Source organism: Mustela putorius, unplaced genomic scaffold, assembly GCF_011764305.1.
Source record: "Mustela putorius furo isolate JIRA1106 unplaced genomic scaffold, ASM1176430v1.1 tig00000421_pilon_pilon_pilon, whole genome shotgun sequence".
NCBI classification, from domain to species: Eukaryota; Metazoa; Chordata; class Mammalia; order Carnivora; family Mustelidae; genus Mustela; species Mustela putorius.
This window is the reverse complement of record NW_025421375.1, coordinates 9,077,556-9,104,363: the sequence shown is the minus strand read 5'-3', so window position 1 is coordinate 9,104,363 and position 26,808 is coordinate 9,077,556. Positions and strand designations below refer to the sequence as shown.

At 40.4% G+C, this 26,808-nt stretch overlaps 1 protein-coding gene and 1 long non-coding RNA gene across 2 annotated transcripts in view; one reads left to right on the top strand and one right to left on the bottom strand.

The window, feature by feature from the left end:
- Window positions 1-413: 413 nt before the first annotated feature.
- Window positions 414-25,390, top strand: LOC106006732. The gene is made up of 3 exons (XR_001181007.2): window positions 414-709; window positions 1,726-1,826; window positions 25,316-25,390. It is a non-coding gene; the product is annotated as an uncharacterized LOC106006732 (long non-coding RNA).
- LOC101673321 (methylthioadenosine phosphorylase) overlaps window positions 19,329-26,808 on the bottom strand; it is a 44,290-nt gene continuing 36,810 nt past the window's right edge. Inside the window, exons 7-8 of the mRNA XM_004761808.3 lie at window positions 23,409-23,531; window positions 19,329-20,820 (exon numbers count right to left, since the gene is read on the bottom strand). Of these exons, the coding sequence (XP_004761865.1) occupies window positions 20,782-20,820; window positions 23,409-23,531 (162 nt within the window). The 3' untranslated portion in view covers window positions 19,329-20,781. The remainder of the gene's footprint in view (window positions 20,821-23,408; window positions 23,532-26,808) is intronic.

The following is a 26,808-nucleotide window of genomic DNA, read 5'->3' as shown; positions in this document are numbered from 1 at the left end:
ACTACTTTCTAGAGTTCCCACAAAGTCAATTCTGACGCTGATCTTTTTGGTGCTTCTGTTTAGGGATGGGCTCTTGGCGCTTCCAACCCTTCTATTTGCACTGATGTCACTTCTATTTTTTGTTTTCTATTAGAGTATAAAGGCCAACTGCTTCTGATCGGCCAAGTTCCTTCCCCCATACATCCCGCCTGACTGTGATTCAGTGCCCCACTACTGACCTTACCACCATGTGGGTGTCTGTCCCTCACCACTTCTCTGAATATATCTAGCTCTGATACTAAGCTATGTCCCTTCAAATGTTTCCCACATTTCCTTCTCCTCTCCACCCCTCTCCGGATTGTAGGAGCTCACTCCTCCTTACTCAACTGTCCTGCGCGCGCGTGCGCGTCCGCCAGTCCCCACACCCACACACTCACACACAGTCACACACAGTCACTCTCCTACCCTTAGCCAGCAGGCTCCGCTGTGGCGTGGGCCCCTCAGGAACTGCACTGGCGCCTACTTGGAAACCCCGGGGGCCCTCGGGTCAGGCGGCGCTTCCCTCCGAGGCCGGCTGGGGCCGCGAGCTCGCCGAGGCTCCACGTGCGCGTCTCCCCGCACGCCACCCGCGCGCACGCCGTCCCGCGCGCACGCCCACGCCCGCGCGCCCGCCCGCGCCTTCGCGGAGGGATCTGGGAGTGAAGCTTCGGAGTGGGCCTGGGTCGCATAGGTGCGTTTGAGAAACGCGAGGTGGGCTTTCCATGGATAGAAAAGGAAGAGAGGGGGAAAGAGAGGAAGGTGCGAGAACGGGAGAGGAAGAAAAAAGAGCGAGGCGCGGCAGCAAGACCGCAGCTCCGCGCTGAGACAGGGGCTTTCCCGTGGTAACCGACCAAATGTCCAAGCCAACCAGCCGTGGGGTGTGTAGGGGTGAGGGGAGCGGGCGGGCGGGCGGGGAGCAAGGATAAAACAGAAAAGGCGGTGCTGGACTGCAGCATTTTTAAGCTAAGTCTGGAGCGCAGCCTGGCCCCGGCGAACTGGGAACCGGGAAGCGGTCCTGGACGCGGCCACGCCTCTAAGACGTAAAGCGGCGGTGATCTAACCTGGGCCCGCGCACCCCCAAGCGGCCGGACGCGAAGGGTTGGCTCCCCACCTCTTGCATCTCCGTTTCAGGTCTCACAGCCCTGGTTTAAGCCCTAACACTCAAGTAAATAAGCAAATAAAAATATTTAAAACAAATTTTTAAAAACATTTTATTAATTTGACAGAGAAATCACAAGCAGACAGAGAGGCAGGCTCCCCGCGGAGCAGAGAGCCCGACGCGGGGCTCGATCCCGAGACCCTGGGATCATAACCTGAGCTGAAGGCAGAGGCTTTAACCCACTGAGCCACTCAGGAGCCCCGCAAATAAACATATTTTTAAGTGAATACTTCATTAGCATAAGCCACCTTTTTTCCTACTCGAGCTTTTCTTTAAATGAATTGTCTGAAGGACCGTTTTCTGAATTCTCAATCCTCTTTTCATCAAATTGCGGACACAATACTTGGGCGTTGCCACAGTCATATCTGTAGATAATTTGGTCTTAGAAAACTGTTTCTCTTGAGAGGTTGCAGCCAAAGAACAAGTCTGAGAAAATAGCTCTTAAATGTTTTCTCTTTGAACTACTCTTTTGAGATTAAGTTATCTTTAAAGTTTCTCTGAACAGTTTTTCTGAGAACAGTCTATCTCTAACTTCTTTCTCCATTTAGATGGATGATGTAGCCACTCCAGATCGTACTTGCACTTCTGTTTACTAGGAAAAAAAAAAAAAAAGTGAGATCTGAAGGAGAGATAGTGAAGAACTCTCACTGTAAGTAATTTTCCCATTCACTAATTCATTCCAGAAATAATTACTGAGTATCTGTTGTATGTCAGACACTGTTAGGCAATAGGAGTAAAGGGCTCATAATCTCAAAAGAAAGATTAAAAACAAAACAGGAGGTATATGTGGTGGTTATAAGTTTTCCTATGTTCTGTTCTAGTTCTTACTGCAGGAGAAAAATTATTAAAAGACTAAAACCATACCTGTTCCCCCACCAAGCTGAGCCTTCTTGATTTCATAAAGATCACCAAAGATAATTTTTAATGAGCAAGAAAACAAATCAACATGTTCTACCCAGAAGACGCTAGTGATAGTATTTTTTCTTTCTTTCTTTTTCAAAGATTTTATTTATTTGTCAGAGAGAGAGAGCGAGAGAGAGCGAGCGCACAAGTAGGAGGAGCGGTAGGCAGAGGGAGAACCAGGCTTCTTGCTGAGCAAGGAGCCCCATGTGGGCCTTGGTCCCATGCCTCTGGGATGCCAGGACCTGAGCCCAAAGCTGACACTTAACAGGCTAAGCCACCCAAGCACCCAGTGCTTTCTCTTTATTGGAGATGAAGAAAGAGAAAGACAGAGAGAAACGTGTTCCTCTCATTATAAATCATTTAATGGACTGATTTTTTATTGTTTTCACTGGCTTAGGTGTGAAAACTGTTGTTACAGATGAAATACGAAGTTAGCAACCCAGGAAATAAATCTGAGGATTCTTCTAACCCAACTTCTAAGTAACCAAGTCTGATAAATCTTTATACTATTTTAAAGCTATTTTAACATGTAAAAAGTTTTTTTTTTTTAAGATTTTATTTATTTATTTAACAGAGAGAGATCACAAGTAGGCAGAGAGGCAGGCAGAGAGAGAGAGGAGGAAGCAGGCTCCCTGCTGAGCAGAGAGCCCGATGCGGGACTCGATCCCAGGACCCTGAGATCATGACCTGAGCCGAAGGCAGCGGCTTAACCCACTGAGCCACCCAGGCGCCTGTAAAATTTTTTTTTTTTTTTTTTTTGGTTAAAGATTTTATTTATCCATTTGTCAGAGAGAGAGAAAGCACAAGCAGGCAGAGTGGCAGGCAAAGGCAAAGAGAGAAGCAGGCACCCCGCCGAGGAGGGATCCCAATGCAGGGCTGGCACCCAGGACCCTGGGATCATGACCTGAGCTGAAGGCAGCCGCTTAAATGACTCTGCCACCCAGAAATCCCTAACATGTAAAAAGTTTTTATTAGTTGCCATACTCTCAAGCTTTAGATAGGAACAGTAAGGCAAAATAAAATTTGGCCTTACACATCAAGGAATCTATATAGATGGGAAACTGAGAAAACTACTTTGCATTCAGCTAAACAATAATCAAATAAAATGTTTTCCTAAGGATCTTTGAAATGAGATTGATGAAATGAGGGAAGAGAGAAATGGGAGACTGTGTATATCTCGTTTTGCCAGGGAAATTACCTCAAATAAATAGTTCTCAGAAAGGGGCAGTTGTCCACTGGGTCCACCACTGAACTAAAGGTGGATACTTCTGGAATGTGCAATCAGAAAGTGATCCAGTGCAATGAGAAAGTGAGGGACCAGTCAGCCCCCAAGCAGAGTTTTCTGCTTTACGGAAGAATAAAATTAATAATTTCTATGACCATCCTGAATGAAGTAGATCAATCATGTATAAAGTAAAAGAAAGAGAAGGGACTCGATTTCACAGTTTCAGTTAGAAGGTAGTACTGTCCCAGGAAATGGGTCTTTGATGCAACTGTGTTACCAACCCCTGGGCAAGGTTAAAAATAAGCCTATATGCAAATAAGATCAATTTTCTTTTCATTCTTTTTCTCTTGTGCAAAGTGTTTTTGTAGTGTCAGAGTGTGGATAATATTGCTGAAGGGGATAAATTTATATAACAACCACAGAGAAAAATCAGCAGTACTGATGAAAAATTTACAGGGACATCTCTTTGATTCAGTAATTCTATCTCTAGAAATTATTCTGAAGACACATTTATATGTGTGCAAAATGGCCCATGTGTAAGAATAGTAACTATAGTTTTGTAATAACAAAACACATAAGACAATTTCAAGGGCCATAAATGGGGAGGGATTAATGAATTTATGAGGCTTCCCTAATATTCATAATATATAGCTATTAAACAGAACGCAACAGATCCAGCAAAAATGTGATTTTCAAGATACATTGTGAGAGTAAAAAAAGAGAGTGGTAGAGGAAAAGGTATGTAAAATAGTTCAAATTAAATTTTAGAAATATTTGTATATGTGCTGTTCATACATAAAATATTTCTGGAAATACATGCAAAATATTGTTGAGTGTTACTTCAGGGGAAGGACATGGAGAGCTGGGGGCCGTGTGGAAGGAGATTTATTTTGTACAGAATATAATTTGCGACCAGTTTTAAAATCAAGTGTTTGAACTACCTAATACAAATAAATAAATAACTATTAAAGTAAGCCAAGCACTGGTAGCAGGAAGTTTTTCTAGAACTGACCACATTCTATTTCATAAGAATTGTGCAAATGTCAATGTTGCATTAACAGGAAGATAAAAAAAGAAGAGAGATCAGGGTATTTCAGTTAGTGAGGCCTTATCTAAGCCTTAGTTTCCTCATTTGTAAAATGGGTACAAGGGTGACTATTTTTCAGAGTTGTTGCCTGGATTAGACATAAAAATTATTATACATATTAGTTCACACACACACACACACACTCTCTCTCTCCCCTGGCTCGAGCCTTCAGTTTACCCAAAATAGTTCCCAGAGAAAGACCAAGCTGGACTTGAAGCAGGAAGAATTTAAGCATACCACCCAACTTCTCACCAGCATAGGATTTAGCATTAGCAGTTAAGTCCCACCCCCTTGGACTTCTGTTATTAAACAAACATTACCTTTGCAGTACTGAGCTAGGTACTTAGATACAATGATGAGCAAGAAAAAACTCTGCGCTTTAAACTATATTAGGCAGTTTATACATGAGTGAATGTGCATTCGAGTCATACAGAACAAAACTACTGTTTCCTTTTGCTGCTCCACAGGGGGATCTGCTGATACTCTCATAAAGGTGGGGGAGATCCTTTAAGACTTGTGGTTTTGTTTGGTGCATGTTGCTTCTCCCCTTATATGATATGCATCATAAATTCTGCACTGTTCTGTAGCTGGCTAAAATATCAATATGTCTTGGAGATTTTTATAAGTCATAAAGATTCTCCCCTATTCTTTTAAACTGCTGAAGATAGCCTATCATATGGAAAAGTGTACCAATTACTTAATCATTCCCCTACTGATGGTCATTTGTTTTCAATTTTTACAAGTATATGATGCCCTAAAGAACATAGTTATACATGCATCTGTTTCATATATTCAGACACTTACTTTTTCTTTCTTCCTTTTCCTCTGAGGCTATTAGTCCTTGGTTATATACATTACAAATGTCTGCCAGCTTGTTGCATGTATTATTACTCTGTGTATGGTATTATATACATTGAATAATATATATTCAACTTACAGAATTTAAATTTTTTTGATTGAAACAAATGTGCCAATCAACCTTTAAAAAAATAAGTTTGTTGTCATGTTTAAGGTATTTTACACACCCAGGATTGTACGCACACATTCTCCTATATATTCAGTTATTATTTGACATTTACATATTTTATCTACCTAGAATTTACTTTCCATGTATGTCAAGTTGTGGTAAGCAGTATAATGCTTTTCCCCACAAGATGTGTGTGTACTAATCTCTAGAACCTGTGAATATATTAGGTTTCAAGGCAAAATGAAATTAAGGTTACAGATGGAATTAAGGTTGATAATCAGCAGATTTCAGATGATGTATTAGTTTCCTATTCCTGCTATGACAAATCACCACACATTTAGTAGCTTTAAAACAGCACAGTTTTTACACACTTAAAGTTCTGGAGTTCAGAAGACTGAATGAAGTAAGTTTCACTGGATTAGATTGAAAAATGTAGGGCTGGTTCTTTCTGGAGGCTCTGGGGGGAAAGTCCCATACCTTGCTTTTTTCAGCAAGTGGCTACTTGTATTGCATGACTTCCTCTGCCTTCAAAGCACATCTCTCTAATCTCTGCTTCTGTCATCATATCTCCTTCACCTTCCTGTTGTCAAATCTCCTTGGCCTCTCTCTTATAAAGATGCTTGTGATTATATTTAAGGATTATATTTAAGGATGCTTGTGATTCTAGCTCACCTAGAAAATCCAGGATAATTTCCTCATTCCAGGATCCTTAACTTAATTACATATGCAAAGTCCCCTTTTTTCCATAAAAGTAACAAGCATAGGTTCCAGGAATTCCAGGTATTTGGGGGGACACTAATCAGTCTGCCACATATAGAGAGTTTATTCTGGATTATCCAGATGGACCCAACATATTACAATTCTTAGGAATAAAAGAGGGAGCCAGAACAGAGAGAACCAGAGAGATAGCAGTGTGAAAAGGACACAGCTTGATGTTCCTGGCTTTCAAGATGGAAGGAGGATGCAATAAAACAAGGAATGGGGGTGACCTCTAGAGAGTCACCCACAAAGACAAGAAACAAATTATACCTAGAGTCTCAAAAGGGAACACAGCCATGTTAACACATTAATTCTAACCCAGTAGACCCATCTTAGCATTCTTTTTAAAAACTTTAATTTTAGGAGAAGCCTGGGTGGCTCAGTCAGTTGACCACCCAGCTCTTGCTTTTGGCTCAGGTCATGATCCTAGGGTCTCATCTCAACCTACATCAGACTCTTTTCTCAGCGGGAACTCTTCTTGGGATTCTCTCTCTCTCTCCCTCTGTCTCCCCTTGTGTGTGTGTTTTCTCTCTCTAGAATAAACAAATCTTTTTAAAAAATTGTTATTTATTTATTTTTAAAGATTTTTACTTATTTATTTGTCAGAGAGAAAGAGAGAGAGAGGGAGCACACAAGCAGGCAGAGAGGCAGGCAGAGGCGAGAAAGAAGCAGGCTCCCTGCCGAGCAGAGCCCAATGTGGGGCTCGATCCCAGGACCCTGGGATCATGACCTGAGGCAAAGGCAGTGGCTTAATCCACTGAGCCACCTAGATGTCCCAATAAATCATTTTTTAAAAAGCTTTAATTTTAATAAGAACACTTAACACGAGATTTACCTCTTACCAGTGTTTTTTAAAGATTTATTTATTAGGGTGCCTTGGACGGCTCAGTTGGGTAAGCAGTCTGACATTGGCTCAGGTCATGATCTCAGGGTCCTGGGATCAAGCTCTATGTTAGGCTTCCCACTCAGTGCAGAGTCTGTTTATCCCCCTGCTCCTTCCCCAGCTTGTGCTCGTCCTCTTTCTCAAATAAATAAAATCTTTAAAAAAATTTTTTTATGCATGCGGCAGGTGTGGGGAGAGGAACAGAGGGAGAGGGTGAGAGAGAATATCAAGCAGACTCCCGACTGAGTGTAGCGCTCCACATGGGGCTTTTCCCCACAAATTTCAGCTCATGACCTGAACCAAAATCAAGAGTTAGATGCTTAACTGACTGAGCCACCCAAGCACTCCTCTTAACAATATTTTAAGCACACAATATGGTATTACTGACTGTAGTGTTGTAGAGGAAATCTCTAGAACGTACTCATCTTGTGATTACTGAAACTTTACGGCTGTTGATTAATAATTACATTTCCCCTTTCTCCAGCCCCTGGCAACCACAGTTACACATTTTGATTTTATGAATTTGACTATTTTAGATACCTCATGTAAATAAAATCATACAATATTTTGTCTTTCTGTGACTGGTTTATTCCACATAGCATAATGTCTTCAAGGTTCATTTATGTTGTTGCATATGGCAGAACTGCCTTCTTTTTTTTTTTTTTTATTAACATATATTACTTGTTTCAGGCGTATAGGTCTGTGAGTCATCAGTCTTTTTTTTTTTTTCTAATTTTTTTTATTTAACAGAACGAGACACATTGAGAGAGGGAACACAAGCAGGGGGAGTGGGAAAAGGAGAAGTAGGCTCCCAGCTGAGCAGGAAGCCTGATGTGGGCTCAACCCCAGGACCCTGGGATCATGACCTAAGGCGAAGACAGACACTTTACCAACTGAGCCACCCAGGTGCCCCTGTGATTCATCAGTCTTACATAATTCACAGCACTCACCATAGCACATACCCTCCCCAGTGTCCATCACCCAGCCACCCCATGCCATCCACCCTCCTCTACTCCAGCAGCCCTCAGTTTGTTTCCTGAGATTAAGAATCTCCTATGGTTTGTCTCCCTCTCTGGTTTCATCTTGTTTCATTTTACCCTCCCTTCCCCTACGATCCTCTGTCTTGTTTCTCAAATTCCTCAAAATAGTTACTCTGATTGACTTAGCATAATGCTCTTAGCATAATACCCTCTAGTTCCACCCACGTCCTTGCAAATGGCAAGATTTCATTTTTTGATGGCTGCATAATATTCCATTATATATGGACACCTAAGTTCATTCCATAGTTTGGCTATTGTGGACATTGCTGCTATAAATATTTGGGTGTACATGTCCCTTCACATCACTACATTTATATCTCTACGGTAAATACCCAGCAATTGCCCTACTAGGTATTTACCCCAAAGAATTGCTTTCTTTTTAAAGGCTTCTTTTCCATTGTATGTGTATACCACAATTTCTTTATCCATTTATTGTTGATGAGTATCTATGTTGTTTCCACATCCTGGTTATTGTGCATGGTGTTACAATGAATATGGGAATGCTAATGTTTTTTAAGATCTTCTTTCAATTCTTTTGGAAATATCTAGAAGTGGGATTGCTGGATCATGTAGTTTAATTTTTAATTTTAATCTTCATTCTATTTGCCATAGTGGTTACACCATTTTGCATTCCCACCACCAGTGCACAAGTGTTCCACATTCCCTATATCCTCACCCACACTTGTGGGTTTTTGTTTTGTTTTGTTTATAATAGCCACCCTGACAAAGTGAAGTGATATTTTATTGTTTTAATTTATGTTCCCTCGTAATTAGTGATGTTGGAGCATTTTTTCATATACCTGATAACCATTTACATGTCTTCTTTAGAGAAATGTCCATTCACTCTTTAGCTCTTTTTTAAAAAAAGATTTTATTTATTTATCCAACAGAGAGATCACAAGTAGCCAGAGAGGCAGGCAGAGAGAGAGGGGGAAGCAGGCTTCCCGCTGAGCAGAAAGCTCAATGTGGGCTCGATCCCAGGACCCTGAGATCATGACCTGAGCAGAAGGCAGAGGCTTACTCCTCTGAGCCACCCAGGCACCCCTCTTTAGCTCATTTTTAAATCAAGTTCTGTGGTTTTGTTGTTGTTTATTTTTTTTACTATTGAGTTGTAGGAGTTTCTTATATATTTTGGATATTAACCCTTTACCAGATATATGGTTCACACATATTTTCTCCCATTCCATAAGTTGCCTTTTCACTCTGCTAATTGTTGCCATTGCTGTAGAGAAGCTTTTTAGTTTGGTATAGTCCCTCTTGATTGTGATGTCTTTACTTTGTTCTTCTTTCTCAAAATTGTTTGGTTGTGTCCTTTGTGGTTCTATTTGAATTTTAGGATTTTTTTCCTTCTGAAAAAAAAAAAAAAAAAAGCCAGTAGGATTTTGATAGGGAATGTTTTGATTTGGTAGATTTGCTTTGGGTAGCATGGACATTTTAACAATATCAATTATTCTAATCCATGGATACAGGATGTCTTTCCATTGATTTATGTCTCCTTAATGTCATTTATCAATTTTTTTAAGTAGGCTCTGTGCCCAGTGTGGGCCTTGAATTCACGACCCTGAGATTAAGAGTCACATGCTCTATTGGCTGAGCCAGCTAAGGCACCCTTCATTATCAATGTTTTGAAGTATTCCATATACAAGTCTTTTTTTTTCTTTTAAGATTTTATTTATTTATTTGACAGAGAGATCACAAGTAGGCATGGAGGCAGGCAGAGAGGAGGAAGCAGGCTCCCCGCTGAGCAGAGAGCCCTATGCAGGGCTCTATTCCAGGACCTGGGATCATGACCTGACCTGAAGGCAGAGGCTTAACCTACTGAGCCACCCAGGTACACCCCCCACCCCCATTACAAGTCTTTTATCTCATTAGCTAAGTTTATTTCAAAGCATTTTCTTCTTCTTTTTTTTTTTTTTAAAGATTTACTTATTTATTTGACAGACAGAAATCACAAGGAGGCAGAGAGGCAGGCAGAGAGAGAGGAGGAAGCAGGCTTCCTGCTGAGCAGAGCGCCGGATTCGGGGCTCCATCCCAGGACCTTGGGATCATGACCTGAGCCAAAGGTAGAGGCTTTAACCCACTGAGCCACCCAGGCGTCCCAAGCATTTTCTTCTTTTTGATGCTAATTGCTAATGGGACTTTTTCTTTCTACATAGTTCACCATTAGTGTATAGAAACAAACTGATATTTCTACATTAACTTTGTATCATACCACATTACTGAATTAATAATTCTAATAGTTGGGGGGGGTTTGTTTGTTTTGTTTTAGTCTTCACAGTTTTCTACATGTAAGATTATGCCATCTGCAGAGATAATTTTAGTTCTTCCTTTCCAATTTGGGTGCCTTTTATTTTCTTGTTTAATTGCGATGGCTAAGATTTCCAGTATTATGTTGAATTGAGGTAGAAAGAATAGGCATCCTTGCCTTTTTGCTGATTTTTCAGTTTTAGAAACAGCGTTCCATATTTCACTGCTCAGTTTGATGTTAATTGTGGGCTATACATATATGACCTTTATTATGTTAAGGGAATTTTCTCTAAATTCCTAGTTTATTGACAGTTTTATCACAAAAGGGTGTTGAATTTTGTCAGATGTTTTTTTCTATATCTATTATTATTTAATCTTTTTAAAAAAGATTTTATTTATTTATTTGACAGATAGAGATCACAAGTAGGCAGAGAGGCAGGCAGAGGGAGAGAGGGGGAAGCAGGCTCCCTGCTGAGCCGAGCCTGATGTGGGGCTCAATCCCAGGACCCTGGGATCATAACCTGAGCTGAAGGCAGAGGCTTTAACCCACTGAGCCACTCAGGCACCCCTATTTAATCTCTTACTGTAGGTCTACTCAGATTGTCTTTTTTTTTTTTTTTAAAGATTTTTATTTATTTATTTTACAGACAGAGATCACAATCACAAGTAGGCAGAGAGAGGGAGAGGAGGAAGCAGGCTCCCTGCAGAGCAGAGAGCCTGATTCGCGGCTCGATCCCGGGACCCTGGGATCATGACCCGAGCCGAAGGCAGAGGCTTTAACCCACTGAGCCACTGAGGCGCCCCTACTCAGATTGTCTTTTTATTCTCAAGTCAATTTAGAAATTTGTGTGTTTCCAGGACTTTGCCTATTTTATTTTGAATATCTAATTTGTTGCATAGAATTGTTCATAGTACTCTTTTATAATCCTCTTTATTTCTCTGACAAGAGTAATGTCTCATTTTTCATTTCTAATTCCAGCAATTTGAATGCCATCTCTTTCGTCTTGATTAATCAAGCTAAAGTTTTGCGAATTTTGTTGTTCTTTTCAGAGAATCAGCTTTTTAATTCATTTTCTGTATTTTTTCCTATTCTGTTTTATTAATTTCCATTCTGATCTATTCCCTTTCATCTTGCTGTAGGTTTATTTTGCTCTGAAGCTCTCTTCATTTTTCTTCGTTCTTTTATCTCTGCTCTTCAGGTTGTATAATCTCTATTGAACTTTATTAAAATTTGCTAGTTATTTATTCTAAATCAAATTTACTGTTGCTGCCACTTTAGTGAATTTTTCACATTAGTCATTGTACTTTTCTACTCTAGAATTTCCTTTTTTAAAAAATAATTCCTATCCCTTTATTGGTATCTTCTTTTTGCTGCAATGTGTTCATCATACCGTCTTAACTCTTTAATCATGGTTCCCTTCAGTTCTTTGAACATGTTTATAATGGCTACTTTGAAAACTTTGTTAAACTTGACATCTGATTGCTCTACAGGCAGTTTCTGTTGTCTGCTTTTTTCCAGAATATGGGTCATACTTTCCTGTTTCCTTGCATGACTAATTGTTTTTATTGGAATCAGGACACTTTAGATAATATATTGCAGCAAACTGAATACTGGTGTCTCCCCTCTGCTGCTCCTTATTGTTCTTTATTAGTTTGGTAACACCTTATTTTATTGGAGTCTATTTGTTTCTTGCACCAGTAAGCTTCTGATACTGTTCTTTAGAGAGCATATCCTTGGGTTATGGGCACAGTCACCCTGGGTTAATAGTGGTTGTTTGTTTCTTAAGATTTTATTTATTTGACAGCGAGAGACAGGGAGAGAGGGAACACAAGCAGGAGGAGTGGTAGAGGGGGAAGCAGCCCCCCATTGGGCTCTCTGCTTCCCGATGAGCAGGGAGCCCAATGTGGAGCTCAATCCCAGGACTCTGGGTTCATGACCTGAGCTGAAGGCAGACGCTTGACTGAGCCACCCAGGCGTTCCCAACAGTGGTTTTTTTCAAGGTTCTCTATGGTTGTCCCTTTCCCTGGTCATACCCAGCTGTTAAACTAATTGCGGGGTGATTTTTTTTTTTTAATTGCTTACAATAATACGCTGGGGCATACATGCTTATAAACTATACCAATGAAATTGGGACTCCTTCGAAAGAGTAGTTCTGAAGTTGGTTACTGATGTTTGTTCTGATCCCAGACAGTCTTCTGTCAGCAATGTTTTTCCTGGACCATAAGCTGGTCCATTTTAGCTTATATGCCAAATGATTCTACCAATATCATCCAAGTTTCCCTTCCCGATCATCCAAATTGCCCTTTACTACTACCTTCACTGTTTTGGAGGAGCACCCTTAGGCCTGACCTTCTCCACACTCTGTTGCAAATGAAGGCAGTTCCTTTAGTAAAGAGCTGGAGTTCTCTGGTTTATTACTTACTCTTCTTCAAGGCAAAATCTCTTTAAGTTATGGCTATGGAGCTGGAAGTAAGAATAATGGCAAGCTTCTCTCTGAATGACACTCCCAGCTGAGGAGCTGAATGCCAGTGGTGGTGGTTGGTTGTGGGGATGGGAGGGCAGTAGCTTCAGCTATTTTTTTTTTTTTTTTTTGCTTGACTCTCCCTAAGTTACAGGCTGAGGGAAGGATGATTAGTGTCCCTGTATTCCCAGTAACACCACATTACAAAGTAGAGTTCCTCAGGGGCTGGATCATCTCTCACTGACACTTGCCTTTAACATAACCTCAGTTGTAGACAGGTGGGGGACAGGATGAGAAATACTGACATCCTGCCCCTCCTGGGATGATAGTTCTCCATCTGGAAAGGATGATGAAGGGAAGATGAAACTCTGTGTTCTTGGCTGCACCTGTCTAAAGTAAAAAGTTTCCATCTTGCTGAACTGGAAGGGAGGAAAGGGGAAGCATATTTTTCAGTTCAAATACTAAAGATGGCCATCCTTCCTAGTATGTTCTAGTAAATTCTCTTGGATGCGTGTTTATTTTGTTGCCAAGTGTTCTTCAGCCATATCCAGAAATTTTGATTAGTTGTTTTGAAATAATTTTCACTGATTTTGCTGGTGAGATTGTCCACAGAATTCCTTATGCTGTTATGCTGAGAGTCAGAGGAACGCTACCCATCTTCTTCATTTCCTCTTTCTGGAACATGTATCCTCTCCAGTAAGATTTATACTGGGACTTCTGCTATGTCTTCCATCTCAATTTCTCTCTGTATTCTGAATTTATTTTTAGTTTCTAATCCAGCTAACCAATTTTCTCTCCAACTCTAATGTTCTGAATTACTCTTTTGAGTTTTTAATTGTATTGACTATATTTTAAATTTCCTTTAGTACTGTTTTTTGTTTGTTTTTAAAGATTTTATTTATTTATTTGGCAAAAAGAGAGAGAGAGAGAGACAGTGAGAGAGGGATCACAAGCGGCGGGAACGGGATAGGGAAAAGCAGACTCCCCACTGAGCAGGGAACCCAATGTAGGGCTCGATCCCAGGACCCTGGGATCATGACCTGAGCTGAAGGCAGATGCCTAACGACTAAGCCACCCAGGTGCTCACTTAGTTTTTTTAAAAATCTGCCTGGTATTTTAAGATAGAGTCTCATTGTTTCCTTATATTTTCTTTTCTTACAGCTTTGTTTCTAACCATTTATCCAGTATGTATTTCATAGTATATATCTGATCTATTCTTAAATTCTAAAGAATTTCTTGTTTACTAAACTTGTTTGCCATGACTGATTACTAAATTTTATGAAATGCTTTCTGTGTATATATTAAGATTTATATAATTAAATTTTATTTATTTATTTGAGTGGGGATGGGCCAGAGGGAGAGGGAGATAAAGAATCTCAAATACGCACCACACTCAGTGCAGAGCCTGTTGAGGGCTCGATCTCATGCCCCCGAGATCATGATCTGAGCCAAAATCACAAGCCAAACGCTTAACTGAATGAGCCAGCCAGGCACCCCAAGATATTTGAACTTTGAATATTCACTGCATATTTGGTGCCATGAGAGAATTTTAATTTATTTTCAAATGTGTACTAATGAAATTGCGGCTCCCTTAAAAATAGTTACCCCTTAGAAGTAACATGGAAATACTCATGGAAGAAATTATATGGTGTATGTGAAATGCTTCAAAATCACATGGGAGGAGTATAGGGGGTGGGAATATAGAAGCAGCACATTGGCTATGAGATGATAATTCTTGAAGCTGGGTAATAGATAAAGGTTCATTACTATTCTTTGTATTTGTGTATACATTTGGAATTGACTTTCCTGTTCCTTCCTGCTTTAACCTTGTGATCTTGATTCTTACAGGGAGGGAATTTGTAAACTAAAATGAGGTCAAAAAGAGCAGTTAATGAATGCATCATCACATTCCGATGTGTAGACTTTTTAAACCTGAATCATCTATAAAGCTGAGGGCATCGTTTGAAAACACTGACAACTTCCTGTTAATTTTCCCTAAATGAAATCATCAAATGCTTTTGTTTTTATTTTCAAAAAAAAAAAAGTGCTCTGCAACAAAATACCTAAGAAATCAAGCACACATTTCACACATTTTTAAAATTACACTTAGGTATTGAATTCTAAAACACTTAGGTATTGTACTTTTTCAAAAATTATTTCCTCAAGATCCTGCTGATATGATCAGCTGTTCAATTTCTCTGTGTTCAGCTTACTGAGTGAGGTAAAAACAACTTTTTATTGATTGCTCATTTTTAAAAAATATTTTATTTATTCATTTGAGAGAGAGAAAGGCAGAGAGCACAAGCAGGGGGAGAGGCAGAGGGAGAGGGAAAAGCAGAATCCCCACTGAGCTGGGAGCCAGACATGGGGCTTGACCCCAGGATTTGGAGATCATGACCTGAGCCAAAGGCTGACGCTTAACCACCTTAGCTACCAAGGCACCCTTACTGGTTGCTCATTAAATGTAAGGCATCGGCCAGGCCCTTAGGAATCAGTCTACCATTTGTAGAAATATACAGTTTCTAGGGGCAGCTGGGTGGCTCAGTTTTTAAGTGTCTGCCTTCGATTCAGGTCATGATCCCAGAGTCCTGAGATCGAGCCCCTCATCAGGCTCCCTGCTCAGCAGGATGCCTGCTTCTCCCTCTTCCACTCCCTCTGCTTGTGTTTCCTCTCTCGCTGTGTCAAATAAATAAATAAAATAAAATCTTAAAAAAAAAAAAAAAGAAACCTATAGTCTCCTTGGGAAGACAAATTACATGACAAGATGAACAAGGGAAGGATGTAAGTAATTGTCAAGGCATCAGAATAAATTTTATATGCCTTTTTTGTTAACTCAAAATTTGGTACCCAGAATTCCTAATTCCTTCCATTTTAGTAATCTTAAACCCTGAAGTGTAGTAGTAGTAATCTTAAACCCTTAAGTAATATTAAACCCTGATTAATCCCTACCTCTAAGATAGCAAGGGGACATAAATTGGGAAATTAGAAGAGAACAGGTAGAGGGCTCTAGTAACATTCATTAAGGCACCAACATAATATCTGTAAATATATTCATTTCTTTCTTGGTAAACATGGACTTTTGGTTTCTGCCATGCCAGGACGCTATGATACTTATCATGAACTGAACTGTTACAAGGAGCCAAACTCTAGGCGTAGGGAGAAGTGATTTGGAAATGGAAGCATGACTAAAATCTCCACAGGCAGAAGTGTCACAGATTTATATATTTAACCAATATATATAGTAATGTTTATGTGTCAGTTACTATGCTAATTAGACAATGAATCAAGCAATTATAGTGTGACAAGTACTACAATAGAACTTTAATAGACAAATACTGTAACAAAACAGGGTGTTTGGGGAACACAGAGAAAGGCCAGCCAGCCAGTGAGCCAGAAGAAGGAGGGTGGTGGTGGACCAGAGTCTTTCAGGTGGAGACACAACAAAGGGCAGAAACAAGAGGGAGACCAGCCGGCTTGGACCTGAGGTCTCAGAGCTGCTCTGTCCCATACTGGAGCCATTTAGACATGTGTGACTGTCAACCACTTGCAATGTAGCTAATTGAGAAACTGAATTTATAATTTTATTTTTTTTAAGATTTTACTTATTTGAGAGACAAGAGAGTGAGCGGGGGATGGGAGAAGGACAAGCAGACTTCCTGCTGGACTCCCATCCCACAACCCTGAGATCATGACCTGGGCCGAAATGAAGGGCTGGCTGCTTGACTAAGCCCCCCAGGCACCCCTGAATTTATAATTTTAGTATATGATTTTGATTTTAATTCAACTGAAATTTAAAAATTGGTGTTTCAATATACTTGCAATGACTTGTGTATATGGATCTACCTTTCCTTTTTTTTTTTTTTTTTTCAATAGATTCTAGGAGTGCCTGGGTGGCTAAGTTGGTGAAGTGTCTGCCTTCAGCTCAGGTCATAATCCTGGCATGCTGGGAGACCTGCATTAGGCTCCCTGATCAGCAGGGAGTCTGCTTCTCCCTCTCTCTCTTTTCCCCTGCTCGTGGTCTCTTGCACTGTCAAATAAAGAATTTTAAAAATTATCTAAAAAATAGATTTTATTAAGTCCAGAGCAGAAACCACTTTTTTTCTTGACAGAGAGAGAGTGCATGCACGAGAGAGCACAAGCAGGGGGAGCAGGAGAGGGAGAAGCAGATTCCCCACTAAGCAGGGATCCTAATGTGGGCCTGGATCCCAGGACACTGGGATCATGACCTGAGCAGAAGGCAGATGCTTAACTGAGCTACGCAGGCACGCCTGGATCTACCTTTCATAGTAAAATTTATAAAATTTAATACAGATCAGATTATTGCTGATAAAAATTAAGCATCTAATTTGAGATGTGCTGTGATTCCTAGTGTGAATGTGGGTTTTGAAGAGTCAACAGTAAATCTATGTTTTTGGTCTGAGGGATTGGAAGGATGAAACTGCCAACAACCAAGATGAGGGAGTGCTGAGAGAGATTGGGGGTGGGGGTGGGAGGTTGGGGACTGGAACAAGTCACTGAGGAATGAGTGAAGATGGAGAAGTCCAAGACTTGAGGCCTGGATCAGGTAACTTTAAAAGATCTGAGAACAGCAAGAACCAGAAAAGACTGAGTAGCAACCTCTGAGGTAGAAAGAAAATGGAGTGTGGTGTCCTTGGAAGCCATGTGAAGAGTATTTATCAAGGAGAAGGGAGGGATTAAATAAATGTATCATATGCTGCTGATAGGAAAAGAAAGATGAAGTCTCAGAACTGACCAGAAGATTTAGTAAGGCGGTGACCTTGACAGTGGTAGTGGCGGTGTTGAAAGTGGGGTGCTGGCAAAATCTGGATTGAAGTGAACTGAAGAAACAAGGAAGAGGAACTGGAGACAGAAGAGATCTTTGGGAGCTATATACCAATGAAAGGCAAAGCAGTAAGACAAAGAGCACACTGATTTGTGTCCAAGAATTTTTTTTTTAATGGGGTAGGTACAAATTAAAATTTTTTTAAACTTTTGCCCTGGAAGAAATGATACAATGAGGGAAAATTTGAGCATGGAGAGGTAGGCAACCACTAGAGTGAGGTCTTGGACCAGGTGAGAGTCACAGAGGAAAGAGGATTTGATTCTCATGTACACAAATATTCGTTGAACTTGTGCTGAGTACAAGGAACTGAAGATCCCAAGTGGAAAAGATGAAGTTCCTGCTTTTATGGAGGTCTATCAAATAGGGAGATGGGGAAGTCCTTAACTGAGAGCCCTTTCAAATATTTGAAATTGTTTTCCTTTCAATGGTTAGAGATACTCAATTTATTTAACCATTACTTATGTGTTATGATCTTCCCAGTGCTCACACCCTTCATATCTCAGAGATTATCACTATGCTTTTTTTTTTTTTAAGATTTATTTATTTGAGAGAAAGAGAAAATGAGAGGGAGGGAGGGACAGAGGAAGAGGGAGAAGCAGACTTCCCACTGAGCAAGAGGCCCGACTGGGCTTAACCCAGGACCCTGGAATCATCACCTAAGCAGAAGGCAGATGCTTAACTGATTGAGCCACCCAGCAGCCCCTATTACTAAGTTTCTTATCAGAAACTTTCTAGGAAAATAAAGCATAAATATGCTATCCACACATCTGAACTGCATTCTTATTTCACTCCACATATTTTTCTGATTTCCACTTTAACCAGCCATGATTCCATACTACTGCATAAAGATAATGCATCATTTATTTGAATTGATGTACCTTATTTAGATGCCACCATTGAGAATTTTAGCCATTCCTAAGCTTTTGCCTATTACAAACAACTCCAGAATGACTGGGGCTGATGTGCAAAACATTTCAGGTCTCAAATATAACCTCGGTATTCAGCCTTCTCCATCTTTTTTGGTTACACTCTACATATGAACTATTCTGTTTCATCCACAAAATTAGGAAAAAACAATGCAAAACAATGCATTACCAATAAAGTTTTCTAAGTAAATGCAAATGCACTTCTCAATAACTTGGCACTATTCCAAAGGGCTAAGTCCCTAAGCTACAACTTTTCCATTATGCCCATAATCCACTGGGGAAACTGAAATACTCAAACCGATTGCCGTGTTCCCTTAATTGTATAGCTTAAAAAAGAAAAGTTAAAGATGATGTAAGTAAAACACAATCCAGGAAGAAATGCTCAGCCAAGTCCTCAAGAAAGAGGTATCCAGATGATTATATTGGCTTTGTTTAAGGAGTGGCTGATGGGTAAAAACAGCAAAACAGAAAAATACTCCATATGAGAAGTCTGAAAATTAGGTTGCTAGAAAAGGCTACTGAAAGAAGAAAGACATCCCTGAAAGCCATCAGAGAGACCTGTATTTTCTGAAGGCAGCAAGAAAAATGCCCACATGTTTTTGCCTTGACATCCTCAGAAATGTACTAAGAATGAAGGAAAGAAGGTACATATGGTATTACAGAGTAGTGCAGGGCTTACAGTGACAGGAAGCCCTGAATTCAGGCCTGTTCTATCATCTGTGTATCTCTAATGTGTGACCAGGGTTGGATCCCTGTGCTGGGGAGTGCAAGACTCATAATCCCATGTAACCCAAACAGCTCAATATCAATGCTGGGGAGTAACTGGTTTATTTTGTTGTTTACAATTAGCAGCTTATTATCTCGAAGACAGTCTCCTAGACATAAAACATTGACTTTACAGACTCTTTAAACAGATAGGCTATATGACTAAAGGACCAGTAATAGACCACAGTGAATAGTACTTAAATCTGAGGGAAAAAAAGGATCTCCCTGTGAGAGAAAACAAAACACAATCCTATAAAATGAACAACAAAAAGCAGAGGAAGAAGCAAACTTCCATTTTATGAAACACTCCAAACCACTAACGCATGTAAAATAACTCACTAATGCATAAAAAGTAGAAACAAAGGTCAAATATTAATTTAAAAAATACCTGACACACTAGCATATATGTCTAGTCTTTTATAGTTTCAGACTCTCTGATGATTAAACACCCAGCTTTTCTCAAGTTGTTGCAGGCCCAAGTATCGTTCTCACTCTACAGTTATTAATGATCCTCTTTTTTAACACAATCTGAAGACAGAACTCAAACAGAACTCTTCTTAGAATTACCATCTTAAATTCTGCTTCACATCAGTATGTTTTCAAGAACTGGACCTTTTTATTTTTAAGACAACTTTATTATTTGATTATATTCATTGTAGAAAAATGTGAAGACACAGAAAAATATAAAGAAAATGAAAATGATTCAGTGTCCCAACCCCAAGTACAGTAACAAAAGATTATATATCCATTTCTGATATTTTTCTGATTTATGTAGAACTTTAAAACAAAATTAGCAATGCAAAATGTGTGCACATTTCCTTTTTTCATTTTGTATTATAGAGCAACCATTTCTTTAGGACATTAAATATTATGTGAAAACATGATCTTCAGTTTGCTCTTCACAACCCAATTAGAGCTATGCTGTAAGGTACTTCCAACTGTTGGATATTCAGATTGTTCTGAATATTTACTATTATAACTAATGGTATATTAGAGGTCCTTCCCTATATATAATTCTTTGTACCTCTGATAATTTTTTAAAGATAAATTCCTAGAGTAACCAGCACAAAGGGTATAAGTATTTTTAAGTTTTTCGATACATTTTAGCAAACTGCCCTCCAAAAAGACTACAAATTTATAGTAACACCAATAAATAGCCTAAGACTTCCCATTTCTTCTTTGTATTTCCTTGGTAACATAGGAACTGGATATTACCTCCAAACCTTATTCTTACAAATTTACTGGGGGAAGGGTTGGTGGGGTCTTATCTTTTTTTTCCTGAAGGGTCAGAATTTTTCCACATTTACCGGTCATTTCCGAAGCAGTCTAAGCCTTCGAGAAGGCTTCTTTGATACATGCATGTCTTATCATGTTCTTCCTTAGCAGGCAAGGGTAGGAGGGCTGCATGCCTTTTCCATGTTTTTTCCAAGTTAAGCCGAAATTTCTCAAATGACTCAAATTAGGAAGTCTTCCTGTCACCTACGCAGCCATGCTGGTTTAATGTCTTGGTAATAGAACAGAAAACTGGGCCATATTCTAAAAGGAAGAAAACAGGCACAGGTCACATTTAACCAAGCATCTGCTGTAGGTAGGGATTCTGAAGATCAGGATAATCGCCAGGAGTATTTAATTAAAAATCATATTTTGATTTCAGAGACTGAGGAGTCATGGTATACACACATTCAATAAACTCCCCAGGAAATTCTCAAGTTCACCAAACTTTAAAAGCAACCAACGACATGTGGGACTAGTGATAGCCCCTAACTCTTAGTTCCTCTCTCTCCTTTCCTGTAGAGTGAGTTGTGCTTATTTCAAGAGGGCTGTTCAGATTCTCACGGACCTCCACCCCTTTTCACCTCACTAGGATATGTTTCATACACCAACCTCCAGCCTGGATTAATGTAAATCAACCTCTGTCATTCACCTTATGCCAGTGGATAAAAATCCTTGAAATTTTAGTACATTTGTATCTCTAAACATAACAGGATCCTCTTCATCACTCTAAGTCTTATATATCTTTGTAAACCATGGCTGACCATATAGTGGGTGCTCCCTTAAGTGTTTCTGAAATGAGTGAATGGATAATACACATTTCAGTGTAGAGGGGACTGAACATGCTACCCCAGAATACCCCAGAATAAGGGATTATTAGTAGGGTGTTCCTTAATGCAACAGAATGGAGGCCGTGAGTCTCAGTATTGTCTAGAGCAGCAATTCTTCATTTTCTTTCTTTAGATCATATATGTCTTTGAGAATCTGATGAAAGCTATACACATTAACCCTCTTTAAAAATACATACATACATAAACACATTATTTTTACATACTTTCAGTAACTTCACAGGAAAGGAGAACATGAATTTCTACCATTCAAGCATTTTTTAAAAAAAGATTTTATTTATTTATTTGATAGACAAGATCACAAGTAGTTAGAGAGGCAGGCAGAGAGAGAGAGGAGGAAGCAGGCTCCCTGCTGAGTAGAGAGCCTGATGGGGCTCGATCCCAGGACCCTGGGATCATGACCTGAGCCGAAGGCAGAGGCTTTAACACACTGAGCCACCCAGGCACCCCATTCAAGCATTTTTTACTTAAAAATGAAGCTGAAACAATAAATTTATTGCTTGAGAAATTATCTTTAAATTCAAAAAAGATTGTGGTTAAAATGGGGTCAGTTGAAAAACTTAAAAAAACAAACAAACAAACAAACAAAGAAAACCACAACAGCCCATCACAACCTGCAGGTGACAATTGCCTTCGCAGTAGCAAAGTATGAGTCACAGTTCCTATAATCAATAGCTTGCTTATTTAGACAGGCTAACGTTCTGCTGTTTCTATTACACTGCACTCAGGGCAATGTACCAGTTTGCAGTTTAAACTGACTTTCCTCAGTTCTTAGAAATTAATTTATTTCCCCTTTCTTCATAATTATAATAAGGCTTGCCTGTATTTCAGTTATGATGAAACACTTCATGGGGGAAAGAGGGGCTATCGTTTACTCATTAAAAAACAATAGCTTCTAGGTCTATAGGCTGAAACCAAACATGTGTTTCCTGTCCCTTAGGGACTTTAAGTCTAGTGGGAAAAGATGGAATACAAGTTCCAATATTCTTGACTTGGCCAGGGCATAGAGCTGAGAGATACCTTGTTACATGGAGGAGTACTGCAGCCTGCTGTATCTGCTTGTGACAACCGGCTCTTTGTATCTATCAGTGGTTTTGTATTGATAGTCTGAAATTAGCTGGGCTGCAGCATTTCCACTAGGCATTCGGTATCAATTAAAATCATGGCTCCTCAGTGCCCAGCAGCTGTCAATCACTGACCATCACACAGTGTCTTCATCATACTAAAATTGTGGCTCTCGTTCCATGGCTCCTTGCTGGTTAGCAGTTCAGGCAAGGGAGGGCTTTTATGAACTTTTCAAATCATCTCTCAACTACTTGTCATAAGACCCAAGTGTCTAGGTGTGTTCTAGACCTTAGGACAGGCTGGCTACCTTCCCTGGATACTAGGGGAATGTAATATCTAACTGGCTTGAGGCAACACCTTATCCAACGTGGTTAATCAACAGAGTCACAAAATATCCAAATAATCCAGAGATGCTCATGTATCTCTGAGCTTTAGCACTCAGTTTAAATTATATTCTGGGAATTAATACTAGAGTTGAAAAGCTACCAATGTTTATCATTAATCACTGTCTTAGTCTGATACAATGTCAACACTAAGCAGACATTCCTTGGCACCGTTTTGGTATTCCTATTAGTGCTTTGGCTTTAAAGGCTGCCTACACTTTGCCAAAGAGCAGTTTTGTCAGCAATGTAAGCCATGTACAGAACAAGCACTCTCAACCTCCTGAAGCATTATTTAGGGATGCCCTGCAAAGCAGGACAATGTTAAGAGGTTAGCAGACTAGATAGTAAAACTCTCACCACCTCAACTTGCACTACTTGCCCAAATATGTAACTACTCAATTTCACACTGGTTAGTATGGTGGTTAAGAGCATGAAAACTTGTAGAGAATTTCTGGACTAGTAGAAAATACAAGACGAGCGGCCCAAGGGTGAAATGCAAGTAAGAGAGAAAGGCAGCTGTGCAAGTGTCTGCTTGCAGATGGCCGAGGGTACTTACCTTCAGGTTATGGAGGGTTTCTGACCATTCCATGGACCCTATCTGAGGTATGGTAGTGAGGAGCAGACTTTTGGCTTTATTGGCATTTTCTTTCAGGGTCTTTAGGACCCGGTCCACCGAAACCTAGAGAAACAACAGCACAGGACGTTACTGGCAATTTATCATCCTACCGTTCTCCACAGAACATTTTCCTGAGTTCATTCCTGATCCATAAAGTCAGTTTATGCCAATTCCAATCCCCTGAACACCCGTTCTGCATTTTTCAAGGCAGACATGGTCCCAGCCGGGGAGGTCTTGGGAGAAACCCAATGACATCTCTGAAAAGACACGGTCTCAGATGTATAATGTGTTAGCATGGTCTGGAAAGATGTGGCCAATTCTCCTCCTGTCCATAGAAAAATGGATTCCAGTCTTAAAATTGTTCCTACACTGGCTAACCAATCATAAGATAAGCACATGGCTCTTCTTCTTCTTCTTCTTCTTTTTTTTAAAGATTTTATTTATTTGACAGAGATCACAAGTAGGCAGAGAGGCAGGCAGAGAGAGAAAGAGGAGGAAGCAGGCTCCCTGCTGAGTAGAGAGCCCAATGCGGGGCTCGATCCCAGGACCCTGGGATCATGACCTGAGCCGAAGGCAGAGGCTTTAACCCACTGAGCCACCCAGGCGCCCCAGCACATGGCTCTTCTTGAGAAGACTTTGAGTTATTGAAGAGAAATGCTGGAATCAGAGTATTATCACTTCTACAGCTCCCAGTGAATTAATGGATGGGTGGCTAACATCACAGAACAACAAAAATCCCAAACCAAACAAAAAATCCACTTTAATGAGCTTCCTGACAGGAAAACTGAACACCAGTTTTGACATCTAAATTGGATCAAATCTCTGGAACCAGCTGTCAATTTACAAAGAATACAGAGGACTGAGAAATCTGTTAAACTACCCCAAGGAGATGAGTTCAGTGATCCAAAAGGTTTCCTGTGGGAAACTCTAGAGGACAGTTTCTTTTCAGAACACTTGGAAGTAAAAAAACTGTGATACTTGAGATAACTAGAAACATTAACTATGCTTTGATGTATTAAGGAATTACTGCTGGTATGTGACAATGATAAGGTGGTTATGTTAGATGTTTATGGCTAAAATCATGGATCAGAGTCCAGATGAAATATAACTGGCCCTAAGCTGGTATGTTCACAAATGAAGCTGGATGTTGATTCATAAAAGCTCATACTGTCCATTGACTTTTTGTATGTGACTGAAATTGCTTCATAAGGATGTCGAAAAAAGTTGTGAATATAAAATCAATGATCAGAGGTGGAGTACTTGCCACACCTCAAGGGTATCTGAAGTTGAGGGGCACAAATATTACACCTTTCTATTTCCTGGAGTTTATATAAAGTCCAGATCCATCCCACAAACCTGAGGTGTGTTTAAAAAAACTGATGAGCAGTGGAGCAGGTGGGAGTCCCATCACTGTGGGAATACAATGCAGTCACCAGATGGGAGCTGCCAGGAACATGCAGAGGCTTGCTTGAAGCAGTCTTCCAGGCTCATGAAGCAGGCTCATGAAGCACCCAAGAAATTTACCTTGTATTTATTTTTTTTTCCTTATACTTTTCACATTTTTCTTTTGACTGATATTTCTTTTTTTTTTTTAAGGACTTTATTTATTTGAGAGCAAGCGAGAGAGAGTGCAAGAGTTGGGGGAGGGTAGAAGGAGGGAGAAGCAGACTCTACTGAGCAGGAAGCCCGATGTGGGACTCGATCCCAGGACCCTGGGAAAATACCTGACCTAAGATCATGACCTGAGCTGAAGGCAGACGCTTAACCATCTGAGCCACCCAGGCACCCCTTCCTTTGACTGGTATTTCTGTACAGATTCTGATCTCTTTTTCTTGTCTTTATTCCAGGTGCTGGGATCCACCCAAAATGCCTGTTGTACTAACCTCCTCACAATAAAATCTAAACCCTCTGTTGAAAGTCCAGTTCACATGTCAAGTTCTCAAACATTTCCGCACACCCTCCCCCATCCATCATAGTGGCCATGTGAACTACAGAAGCTATAGGAGCTGCTCTACATACAGGATTTGGTCCCATTCTCCCAGAAATCCTGCAAGGTCAGAACTGTAAGTAAACAACCTCCACCCCTCACCTCAGGCTCCATCCCACCGAAGAGTAAATGGATCAATGAATGTGCCCAGTGTTCCAGGTAAATGGAGCAACAGGAATCTGAAGGTGGGTGTCTTCAACTCGAAAATCTTTGTACCGCCTCAAGCTGCACATCTGGTTTAAAGCACAGTGACATGCATGGCTGGCTGATGACGCCACCTGCATCTGTGCTTTCTTTGTGGCACTAAGCATCATTATCTGCCTTCATGCCTTACTGCTGACAAACAGCTCAGTCTCTCTGCTTTCAACTCAGGTGGCTCCAACTGACAGCTTTCCAAACCTCACGTAGTAAAGGAAGCACCATGTGCTCTGCAGAGGAGACAGGTGTCACCAGACTGAGCAGAAAGCCACAGGCAGGAAGGAACCTGCTCTCTGGCAGTGGCAGAGGCTGGAGCCTCCTACTAACTGGAAGCAGCTTCTCAACACCATGAAGCTGAGCTGTCCCTTAGGTGACCAGAGCTGTGAAGTTAAGACCAGATGCTGCTGTGTCAGGATCTCGAAGTTTCTTATACACAAAATACCCCAGTAGTCAGCAACAAATTTATTACACTGAGGAGTCGGTACAAGGTATTCACACAAAACAAAGAACTGTGTTCAAGTCCAACCAAACTCCATATACACAGATGGACTGACAATAAGGGTATCTTACTGTTTTATAGGAAAATGGACAGTGCAACAAGCCGCTCTGAGACGGTGGGAAGGAGAAGAGGTCACCTTCCATAAATGTGCTCACAACAGACAACCCCACACTTGTTCTTTACTTTAAAACCTCTTGACTGTAATTTTGGCCCTTCCTCTATTTTATTTCTTAAAGATTTTTAGTTATTTGAGAGAAGGTACGTGTGTGTGCGCACGCACAAGCAGAAGGCAGGGCAGAGAGCCAGGAAGAGAGGGAATCTCTAGCAGACTCCCTGCTGAGTGGTGAGCCTGACAGGGAGCTCAATCCCATGACCCTGAAATTAAGAGTCAGGTGCTCAACCAACTGAGCCACCCAGGTGCCACCCCCCTCCCCGGACAAGACAAATGATCCAGTTCCTTCAAGTGAAATGCAAGGAGTGAAAAGACAGAGGAATCTTAGATGAAAGGAGATTTAAGAGGCAGATCGTTTAAATGCAATATGTGGATTATAAGGAGTATGAGGTTATGTCAGACAAGAAGGAAAATGTAAACAGTCTGGATTTGGTTATACTAAGGAAGTAATATCAATATTTTTTGGTACAGTAGTGGTATTGTA